We start from the raw sequence: 11757 nt of genomic DNA, 5'->3' as shown, positions 1-11757 counted from the left end.
ACGTGTTAAAGCAAATTGTTTTCATAGATATTGTAAAGATTTTTTGTATCATCATAATTGTTAAACTGTGTGGCCTTGAAAAGTTTGCGCTGCTCTCCAAAGGATTTTGCAGATCCACATACAATGTTTTCCATAGTACATTGCAACTCCCTTTGTTTACGCCGAAGGAATGCAGGTGACAGCAAAGGAAGCAAATGTACCCATCTGAAAGACATTATCCTGGTACAAGGAAACACTCTGTTATTTGTCATTATGAATCAGGGATCCAAATATCTTATCAATTTAATTTCAGCTACAAGCACAAATTTATGAGGATGAAATAGGTACCAATTAAAACCTTGTGTTATTTTTTGAAGATATGTTAGATACTTACCAGACAGTAAAGAAAGTGATGACTATCTATCACTATTGTCACTTCTGATTCCACAGTCACAAGAAGTGAAGAAAAAGCCCTTAAGAATAGCATTTGGATGGGAGAACTGTGTACAGTGCAAACAAGTCAACAGACCTCAGCTAATATGTTTAGATCGATTTCCAGTGAGGCGGAAAACAGATGACATCAAAAAGGTTACTCTACCGTACAATATTAATATCCACATTGAGTCATTATTTTCCAAAACTAATTTAGCAAAGGCCAATTATGTTTTATGGATAGAGGGCACACAATCAGTGCCACTAAGTGTTGCAAAAGGTGGAGTAATACAGGGCTTTAAAACACACCACATACATACACAAGACAAATGCCGACAAATGGACAGTCTTTACAAATTTAGGAGCATCTTTTTTTCTTACAGTTTCACAATTTGAACTCCGAACAATTTATGGTCCTTCCAGCCGATGATATAAAATAATTGTATTTCTCCCAATAAATTATTAAACGATATATAAATAACAGTGTGTAGACCATTCATAAATACTCATTGGCAACTGGACGCACTGGTGCAGCCCCAGTGAAACGATTAACAGCCGCAGTTTGGTTGCTGAGGAGGTGGGTTTTCTGTTAGTCTTGTGTTCTGCTTCCCGGTGGCCACGGCGGGATCTGTTTCCAAACTTTCTGACATTTTGTCGCAGATGATATCAACAAGCCGCTCGAAGGTCTGCTTGACATTTATGTTGTCTTTCGCACTGGTCTCAAAAAATTCAAAACCTAGAAAAAATAACAAAAGAAACATTGGTTGTATTACTTATTTCTATGTCTAAAAAACATGTGCGTTTGATTCAGACAGGAAAACACACTTTTGTATAAGTTTATAACTGTTTGCTATTCACAAAGATATTTTACGAGTAGTTTTTTTAGGACTGCAGGATCTCCGCACATAAAAAGATAGAACTGTCCTATCTTTTTATGTGCGGAGGCTGCATAGTCATAAAGATACTACTTGTAAAATACCTGTGTGAATAGCAAATAAATGTAAACTTACACTCCTATCTTTTTGCGGATACTCAGCAGTCGTAGAGGCACAACTCCTAAACTACCTTAGTGAATAGCAAATAATTGTAAAGTTACACAAAAGTGTAAGTTACCTTTGTGAGTCAGGCCCACAGTGATTAGGTACTTTACATCCATTTCGCACCTAATTTGTTGAAGTTTAAAGTCTTGATTATTGTGGTGCTGAAGGTGAGTCACTGAGTATCCCAGGAAATTGCTAATTAAAGAACGCGTTGCTGACACCTTTGGCAAAACCACAAACACGTAATGATTGTGTCATTTCACACTTTATCGTTAGTGACTAATCAGGGATCATTCTACAGTGTGCTCAGTGCAACCTGGTGTCTTGTATGAGGTATACGTTGTGCTCATATTGAGGAACACTACAGCTATAAATAGCAGTAAATCTCTGAACAAGCAGCTCATGGTGTTTTTCTAAAACTATTATTCTTAAAAGTAAAGCAATTTATTCAAAAATGATTCAGAAGAGCTACATGAGGAAGGTGAAGTGTTAATGAAATGTCAAAGTGAAGACGTCCCACCCTTTCTTGAATGGTGCCTTATAATGCTTGGAGGCTCATGAATCAGTGGTCATGGCATGTGTTTGAGAGGAACCCATATAAGATAAACTATTGTCTATGATTACCATGTATGATAATGGTGAGCATGAAAACACAGGGATTTTATACAAGGAAATGTCCACACAGTGGAATTAGCATCATGTAAGTCCATACTTCAAATGGAAGCCTAATTTCAGGTTAGCAATACTACAATGTGTCCTCACTAAGAGCTTTGTTGACAGAAGCTCAGTCCATCCTCATCTAAGCTGTGCTACTATTTTTCTGGTTCAGTCTCTAGCACAAACATTCCACATACATCATTCTCAGCCCAAGACAACAATCTACCCATTTGGGTGCAGGCAAAAGAACAAGGGAGACAGGACACAGCATTCCTCATTTTCTATTTGTAAGAACAAGCAATACAGTGTTTCTCAACAGCCATACTAAATAAAATACTGCAAATATTCATGTCTATAAAATAAATATCATCAGTGTATCAACATCAAGAGTACCACAACAAACTCATAACCACGTCTATGAAAGAACAAGTCCCACCAACTGTTAAGATGTATGGACATAGAGGCAACTGCTTGCAGGGCAACAGCAAGGAACATGCAGCCCCCCGAGACAAAAACATCATTCATCTAATAAAACAAAAAGTACAACAGAAACCGCAATGTCCACCGGGAACACATAGTAAGAGCATTTGAAACAACATAAAATAAAACCCAATGAGACCCAACTTATAAAGCTTTCTTACTGTTTTTTTGTGTGCCACCTAAAATCCACACAATATAAGTTATAATTTAAATAGGTAAGACGGCTTATCTAAAATATCATTATTGTACGCAAACATAAACACAAAATCATAGTCTTAAAATATAAAACTAATAAAAGACACTCTTTACAGCCACTTCCAAGTGATCAGCCATACTGACAAAATGTATGATGCAACTAGAAGGTAGACTAAAGCTGAGTTAGTCCTATAACAAAAAGTGTTTGCTTAATTATAAAATCAAATCCATGCACTTGTAAATAAATGCCGCATTTTTCCCTTCTAAGTTCAATTGTTTTGTGCAAAATAACATAAAATGCCTGGTTAACTTCCAGGTAATCTTCATGACTCCAAATCCTTCTTCCTTGTCTCAGTACCTACTTAAATGAGTGTAAGAATTTCTTCTACCATTATGTCACAATCTCCTCAAGCTTTCTTTTGGGTTTATTAGTGCCTGAGGAACTACTTCTTATAAGGTGTCCCACTTCCATATGTCCTTCGTGATGTTACCAAGCACTTGCATCAGATGACTGATGAAGGTTATGTAGTGGGAGTAAGGGTCGCAAGTACTGGGGCAAGAAAGGAAGAATTGGGGCAATGAAGACTGCCGTTAAGTAATCCGAGCATTACCGCCTTCTCTCCTTTCTTGTCTCGTTCATTACTTAGATGATGAATACCAAAGTGGTATGCCTAAATCAGAGACTGATAGATGACTATAATGTATCGTAAAAAAGAATGCATCATGCCAGAAGAGCAGCACACAAATTCAATTTATTCTACACACATCAAGTGAAACAAGAAAAAGAATAACAAGTGCAAAATTCATCCAATACAGAAAATTAAGAAACTAACAGCATATAAACCGACATTCTTTACACAAGGATCTCTGAACCAAAAGACAAGGCAGATCCTTGAGCACCATTTAGTCTATAATGTGAAGTAAATATAGGTGCAATGGCCTAGTCTTGCAAATGCTAACAATTGACACCCAGTCCATTCTTCCCAAGGGGCTGCCATTCCCTTGTAGGAATGAGACTGGACTCTACCTGGAAGGTCTTTACCTTAATATTCTAGGGAACACAGCAAGTTTATCAACCTACTTAAGGTGGAGTACTAAAAGAGAAGGTGTTTTGGCACCTCGTTTAGCATTGACAACATTTATAAACACACATTTAGATATTCTAAACCAGCTGCCTTCTTGGATAAACCTTTAGTGCTCTTAACTAAATCCAAAAGATGGATCAATGCACATTATCTGAAGAGAAGGATACATTCAAGGAAGGAAGAACTATTTACTGGTTCCTATGGAAGGTTGTGTTTACCCTCGAAGGAAAATCTGGACCAATATGATCATCAAAAATCTTTATTTATGGATGGCTACAGACAAGAGAGCGTAACACCTCCAAACCTCCAATCCTCTTGGGGCAGTTATGGGCATCAAAGGAACAACTTAAAAGTAAGACATTTCTCAGAGAGTTCCTCTAAGGCCTCAAAAGAAGACCTCTGTAGGAAAAGTAAAACTAAAGGTGAATCTTAAGATGGATAAGGGGCTCTTATATTGGTACTTAGGGCCTGATTCAGATCTTTGAGGACAGATTACCACGTCACAATGGTGAGTGATATCCCTTTCACTGAAATATAAATCCCATTATATCCTATGGGATTTATATTTTGGTGGATGGGATATCTGTCTTCATTGTGATGGAGTAACCCGTCCGCTGAGATCTAAAACAGTCCCTTAGCCTCAATAAATCAAACCCTTTAAATAACTTAGAAACTAAGGCTTCACTCCATGGAGATCTAAACACTTTAATTGATGGCCATTGGAATTTGTGAGGGCATAAAAGTCAAATTCTTGTAAAATTCATCAGGGAGAAACTGAGGAATATTTTATAATCTCATTAGTAGATATAGATCCTTAGACCTGCACCAATTATTAGAAGAAATCCAATAATGACTATACATGATATTTATGGAACTTCTTCTGGAGGCCTGCAAAAATCTTTAATCATGAAACACCTCCACACCAACAGTATTTGGCAACTAGGGGAAGAGAAGGCTGAATCAAAGGGAATAGAGACAATGGAAGATCCATTTCTGATCTACAGCTAAGTGTCGAAGGAGAGGAAATGGAGTCCTCTTGTCCAATAAGACAACACTATAATTACCTCTGCCATCACTTTCTTCTGTATCTTTGATAACACCGTCTGCACCATGGGAACAGGAATGAAGGCATAATGAAGGCACTTTGGTCATGGACTGGTTAGGGCATTTACTTCTTTTGCTAGCTGGTCCTGAAATCTTGAGAAGTACTTAGGCATTATGGAGTTCAGATGTGTTGTGATACACCCAACATCTGGCGAATCAACTGAAAAAACAGAATGTTGCAAACAAAATCCAGGGAACAGGGAGAGATTTGGCTCAGGCGATGTGCTTGAGAACTCGTCATTCACTGGATGTGAACTGCTCTTAGACAAAGAAAATTGAGCTCGCCTCAAGTACAAATCTCGGGGCATATTATCAAGCACGGCGTTAAAATTATCGCCGCTTTAGAACGGCGATAATGGGCTTGATAATATGCCACAGAGAATTCCAATAGAAGCCCATGTTGACACCAGAACATGGGCTTCTATGGGAATTCTCAAGGGCATATTATCAAGCCAATTATCGCCGCTTTAGCGGCAGTTTTCTGCCGCTAAAGCGGCAATAATTTTAACGATGTTTCTTGATAATATGCCCCCACGTGAGTTAAAAGATTCAGGGCTCGGGACCCTGTGCCAAACTGGTGATTTAAGTATGTTTTTGCTACCATATTGTCTCTGCGAATCAATAAAGCCTTCCCTCTGAGCTTATGTGAAAAAATTACATTGCTTTTCGGATTGCCATTAGCTCTTTCCATTTGGAGGATCTCTTTTTCTCTAGCCATGTCCAAAGTCCTTGTGCTGGCTGCTGTCCCCCCAGCTTTAACTGCTGGTATCTGTGGTCAAAGTCTCTGTATTTGAATATGAGACCTTCGTTCCCTGGCCAAAGGTTGGGGTTATCATCCATCTAGCCAACTGGTTTCGAATAGCATGAGTTGCTGGAATAAGGACCTGATATTTTCTCTGAGACGGGAGCACAAATGCAGGATATGTTGTACTACGTGTCCCAGGTAAAGGTGAGCCCAAGGAGTGCTGAAAATGTTTCCGCTTGAAAAGAAAAAGACATAGAATAACTAAGACAAATTTCCTTTTCTTTTTGTCTAGTGGAACTCAAAAGCATAAGAAGGAACAACATGAAACCCATTACAATGTCTTTCCAATTCGAAGCCAGTCTCTTGCTGAGGCTTCTGTCTTCAACAACATACTTAACACATGACTTCTCAGTTCCTGGAATCTGGAAGGAATACTTTTCCCTAACCTGTTTTGTACAACACCTCTATGCACTCTAGCCTCTGAGACTGAAGCAACTGAGACTTTGTCCAATTGATCAGAAACCCAAATCCTTAGATGGGTGAACGCACTAGTGTCTTTCCAGGTCTGTTCCTGAGAAGAAAAGTGAATCAAAAGGTTGTCCAAGTGAGTATGGATTCTCAGTCTCCTGTTTGATAAGGAACCATTATAGGAGCCAGACCATTAGTGAAGACTTTGGAAGCAGTCTTTAGTTCACAGGGCAGCACCCTGAACTGCCAAAGTTGTTTCCAGACAGCAAACCTGAGACACCTTTGGTGGGTAAAGAGCATTCAGGATGTTGTTTCTTTTCTTCCTTTTTCTTGGAGTTTTATATAGCGCAAACTAGACTCAAAGGTATCAGAGCGCTTTACATGAGCACCACTTCCGTTAGAAATTAACACATTCATTTTGTTAGGCACAGGGAGATTAAGTGATTTGCCCAAAATCACAGGATGTTGAGCGTCCTTGAGGAGACTCGAACCCGGTTCCCCAGCTTCGAGGTAAGCATCATGTAGATCGATCTTTGTTAGAAATTCCCCTTCAGAAATAAGGGGAATAACCTGTGGCAGAGGGTTCATTTTGAAATTAACTGTTGGAATGAACCTGTTGAAGAATCCTACATTGATACTCCTTCTGAGCTCCCCCGACGGTTTCTGCAACTAGCCCTCTTTCTTCAGAAGTCACTGGAAGAATGTCTTTCTTTTTTATGAGCACCATACACTTTATTGGAGTGATTTTTTTCTTCATTCTGCTTTTTGATCAAGGACTGTGTATGAAATTAGGTTCTTGAAAAACAGGGGAGACATTTATGACATGGCCAAGAAATGATTATAGGACTCACTGGTCTGAAAAACGTTTTCCATTCCTTCTAAAAACGGACCAGACAACATCCAGCCACACTTAAACCCTCTGTTATTCTTGGATCACAGTTTTCGGTTTTCTTTGTCTCCTGAAGACTGGTGAGAGAAACCATTTGTCTGAGATTCTTTTGGGTGAAAATGGGGTCTATTGAGGGAAAATCATATCTTTTTCATCTATTCAGGTCAAATTTCCTTTTATCTTCATATGAAAATCTTTGTTTAAGATGGAAAGGTTGGGTGTGTTTTGGGGTTTTAAAGGATTTACAGGGACATTATCTCACTCCTTTCCAAGCAGCCTGTAGCCACAAAGGGGCATCCTCAACCGTCAATATGCTTGAGCAGCTTCAACTTTCCAAGCATCACCTGAACTTGTTATCAGATGCCACACCCAATAGATATTTTGCCTGAGTTTCCACGGTTGAAAACAACAAAGAATATTCTCTCCCCTTGTAAATACTTGATGATAAACTCTGAAAGTCTTTGACCAGAGACTGGGAAGCATTAACAGCATAGCACATATCTCAGATCTAATTGATAGGCTGAGGCCAGCATGAGCTCCCTTTAAGGCACCCGGCATTCTTGAAATGATTCCTTTCGCACACACTTTAATTCACATTATCATTGAAGAAAAGTAGCAGGGGCTATTCAGTGTGTATTGTACAAAAACCTGACTCAATAACCTATACCGTGAATCGCTGACTGTCTTACTTATTCTTGCATCTATTCACTATGCTCAGTACAAAAACAAGTACAATATTAATAATATAATAAATAATAATCCACATTTGTAAAGCGCGAACAATCACCCGTAAGGGTCTCTAGGCGCTGGGGGCCATCGGGAAGATAAAGCAAGCTATTGCCCCGAGTCACATGGTTCTGGACTAATCTGCCTCCGGCGCCAGGGATCGAACCGTGACCCCCAGAATCTGGAGTCAGTCACCCTGGCCACGGCCCCACACCTCTTCGCTTGGACTAAAATATTTTCACGTGGCCTGAAGATGTAGCACACCCAGATGTTCCTTTAATCCATACACCAAGGTCGAACAGTGCTATTGGTTGTCTATGTTTTAATTACATCCACAAAGGATGGAAATAGTAACTTGCATACTTCTAATCATAGATTCTGCACAGGTCTCTATAAAACATGACATTTTGCTGGAAAAGAAGTGTATTAGGTCAGATTGAATTAAATGTTTTTAGTTAGCATGTTTAACTTAAATGGAACACATATGCAAGCTAGGGGTGAAAAAGAAGCTTACAATTAGTTCTATTAGTAAAAACATATACATTAATTTGAGACAAACAGCAGTTCTTGCTCCAGCTCCTATATCATTTCTGTTTCATCCTGCAGGAGTGGAAGCATCATTGACTTTTTACCAAAATGAACCTAGTTACATTAAAAATGAAATGCTCTACAGACTATTTCTAGTTTGTGGATATATTTTTCATCCAGAGACACAGTTTTTCAATGGGCAGTAGAGTCACCCCAAGTGTGTTCTGTCTTTATATTCATGAATTCCACATATGGAAAATATTAGCATCTGGAAGTATTATATTGAGGATGCTTTCATTATCTGGAGAGGCGATGGACAGCTTTCCCATGAATTCACCAACTATCTTTTTGCTAGAAATGAGTTCATGTGTTTTACAGTCACTATCAGCCCCAGGAAACCCTTCTTTTTGGATATGAAGATCTCTGCTCATTAGCAAACCTTTAAATGCGAGGTCTATTATAAAACTATGGACAGGAATAGTTTACTATGCCCGACAGTTTATACCCTAGATCCCTCAGGAAGAATTCACAGCTGAGCCAGTTTCTTAGGTTAAAGAGGACCTTTACTCAAAACAAGGAATTCAAAAGACATGGAGAGAGGCTCGCTAAGAAACTCCTGGATAAAGAGTATCCAATTGGTATCATCCACCAAGCAAAGTGATGAGCATCAAATAACCCTCAGGAACAAAGTTTGCAAGCGTTTAAGAAAAAAGATACTGATAAGATGATGTGTCACCACTTATAGCCCTGACTCCAACTCTGTCAAGCTCAATAATAAACACTGGAGGACAATGATATCAAGGACACTCACCTTTAAAAACCCAATGTTCTCGTTGCTGCTCCCCACTGCCACAATCATAGGCCTCGGAGAGATGGGGGCCCTGCTAGGGGCCCCCAAATTCGCTTTCAGACAGCCTTTCCATGTTGCAACACCCGACCAACATTATAATCCCGACGGCGGAAATGCCATCCTGAAGGGATTATGGACAGTTTCCAACTGGACGACGGGCTCCTTGAGCCTGTTGGAACCCAGTCAAATTGACCAGCCAGTTTACAATCCGACCACCAACATTTAAATTCGGCAGTCGGACTGTACATCTACGATGTCAGTCGGTAAACCTCCGACGAGCGGTCCGAGGCTTACCGACCGACATCATAATGAGGCCGTTTGTGTGAGTTTTATGTTAATTGGTGTATTGGTTATTTAAGTGTGATCTGTTCCTATTTGCTCAATTGATCTACACGGACAGCAAAGCATGATTCAGTAATGTTAAACGCTTGGAAATAGGTTTCTCAGTCTACAGGGACACCCTCAGGTTTGTGGGTAAGAGGCAATATCCTCCAGACTTAAATGTGGTTCCGCCCCCCCGCCCCCCAGGATATTGCAGCATGGATTCCGAAATTATGTGGCACAAAAATGTCAATTCTGCAGCACACTATTGCATTTTTTGCATCAATTTTGCGGGATTTGATTTTACTGGCAACCCATGGTATCCATTCTAAATGCTAGCCAATGCTCCTTAACAACACCTTCAGCTTAGGTAAAATCACTTTGCGTGTTGAAATTGTACATTGTCTTCTGTAACATGAGGGCTGAAGTGATCACGAGAAGAGGCCCCCAGCTGAGTTCACATCTGAAGAGAAGGATAATAGTTTTCTACGCTACAGGGTTCACGGAATTCGACTCCCATGCTTGTCTCATCTTTTGATCACTAGAAGATCACCTGCCCCCCACACACATATGCTGTGCATATTTCTTTACCTTTTCTCACTTGCACTCATTGGTGACATCATGCAAAATATAGCACAATATAGTAGCACGTTATAAACCCTAAATAAATAAACTAAACCCTACCCTACAAGCATGATTCTCCTCCACTGCTTCAGTTTGCATGCCCTAAATGTAGCACAGCCTTGAACCAAGAGTGCAGACAACAAGAACATTTGGCAAAGACGGAATCAAAGTGAGAGCAAGCATTACCAAAATAACCCAGAAGTCCTAAAGTAGGAATATTTCCCAAACCATTGTGCCTGAGAGTTCAATTTATCACAGATTGTTATACCATAATAATTTGTAGTCACCCATTAATGTTGTAGAGGATTTTGATGACGCTGAGGCACAGTGGATGGCGTTCCTCCAGGACAGGAACATGCAGGACACATTAGTCCTAGATCCCTGCTGACACTCACCGAGTTGAACTCCTTCCTTGAGTACCCTTCGGAGTCTCACCGTGGTCCAGAAATGAATGGAATTTGAAGTCAGAAGGCACAGGTTGAGGCTTAAAAGAAATCACCTGTGCTTGATGATGGAGGTGAAAGCACAAATAAAACAAAAACAAATGGGCACAAAGTTTGTCAACTGACCACAGGAAAAAACATGTGGCTTCTGCCTGCAACCGCGCTCTAACTGCATATGCCTAGAATAAATGAAAGCTATTAACTTTTGACATGAGAAAAAAATAACCATCTAGAAGATGAAATGCACAGCGGGAAACCAGAAAACCAGAGGTGACTTGGGGCTGCCCAGCTGTACCACATTGTGTGATCCTAGCTAGATACTTTATTTCACTGAGCCTCCTTTTCTTATCACATACGAGAGCACCTCATGACAGGTGGGTTCTGGATATGCACTGTACACAAACCTCCAGCATTGGCAGGCTCTAATGTTAATCTATCTATATCATAAGAATCCAGGCCAAATAGGGTACACATGAAACCTGGTTAGTTCATTACTGGCAGTATCTGCACCGTGCGGAGATAGCAATGTTTCTAAGTTCATATTTAAAAACTATCACTTCTAATAAATGCTTCTCAATGCAGCAATATATATTTAGGCATTAAGGTGAAATGCTTCCGTCTGCACCTTAAAAATATTTTTTTTTCCAATTTTGAACAGATGTTATCATTTGTTATTTATTTCATGCTTGTTGCTTGCTTTTCAAGCCAAATATTTTCATGGCTTGGCTCGTGCATATGCTCTCAGCACCAAGCCACACACTTGGCTTGGCTCTCCCTTTTGGTGACTCGCCCATGGCATCAGGGCCAGACTGGGAACCCAATGCAGCCTAGCAATGTTGGCGGATCAGCCCCCCTGGGTAGAGGGGAGGGGTGGTGGAGCACAGCCCCCCCCCCCTTCCAGCCTCCCAGGGAAATGCCCGATTCCCTCTACAGCCAGTCCGGCCGTGCATGGCGTCCTTGTTTTTCTCTGCATTGTTGGGTCAGTTCTAATCTAACAGCACAGAGGAGGTGGAGGAAAAGCAGGGGAAGGCCTGTCAGACAGAATACAGCTGCATGAGTTACCGTCCTCCGGCATACAAATAATTATTTCAGAGTAGGAAGGAGAACGCCAGACGGTTTTCATGCCCGTTCCATGGCCCTCTCATGTCCTTTTGTCGGCTGCACAGGTTTGCTGCCTGTCTAGCGGAACAA

The 11757-nt window shown here is 40.4% G+C and overlaps 1 protein-coding gene across 2 annotated transcripts in view; it reads right to left on the bottom strand.

Annotated features, from left to right (window-relative positions):
• Window positions 1-246: 246 nt before the first annotated feature.
• The window catches only part of RAB3C (RAB3C, member RAS oncogene family), a 360060-nt gene continuing 348549 nt past the window's right edge, over window positions 247-11757 (bottom strand). Inside the window, exon 5 of one of the 2 annotated variants that reach the window (XM_085631449.1) lies at window positions 247-1147. In XM_085631449.1, the coding sequence (XP_085487575.1) occupies window positions 960-1147 (188 nt within the window). In that variant the 3' untranslated portion in view covers window positions 247-959. The remainder of the gene's footprint in view (window positions 1148-11757) is intronic. The other variant, XM_085631442.1, reaches the window with a different exon arrangement.

Source organism: Triturus cristatus, chromosome 2_1 (assembly GCF_964204655.1).
Source record: "Triturus cristatus chromosome 2_1, aTriCri1.1, whole genome shotgun sequence".
Lineage (NCBI taxonomy): Eukaryota > Metazoa > Chordata > Amphibia > Caudata > Salamandridae > Triturus > Triturus cristatus.
This window is presented reverse-complemented; position numbering and strand designations above follow the sequence as displayed.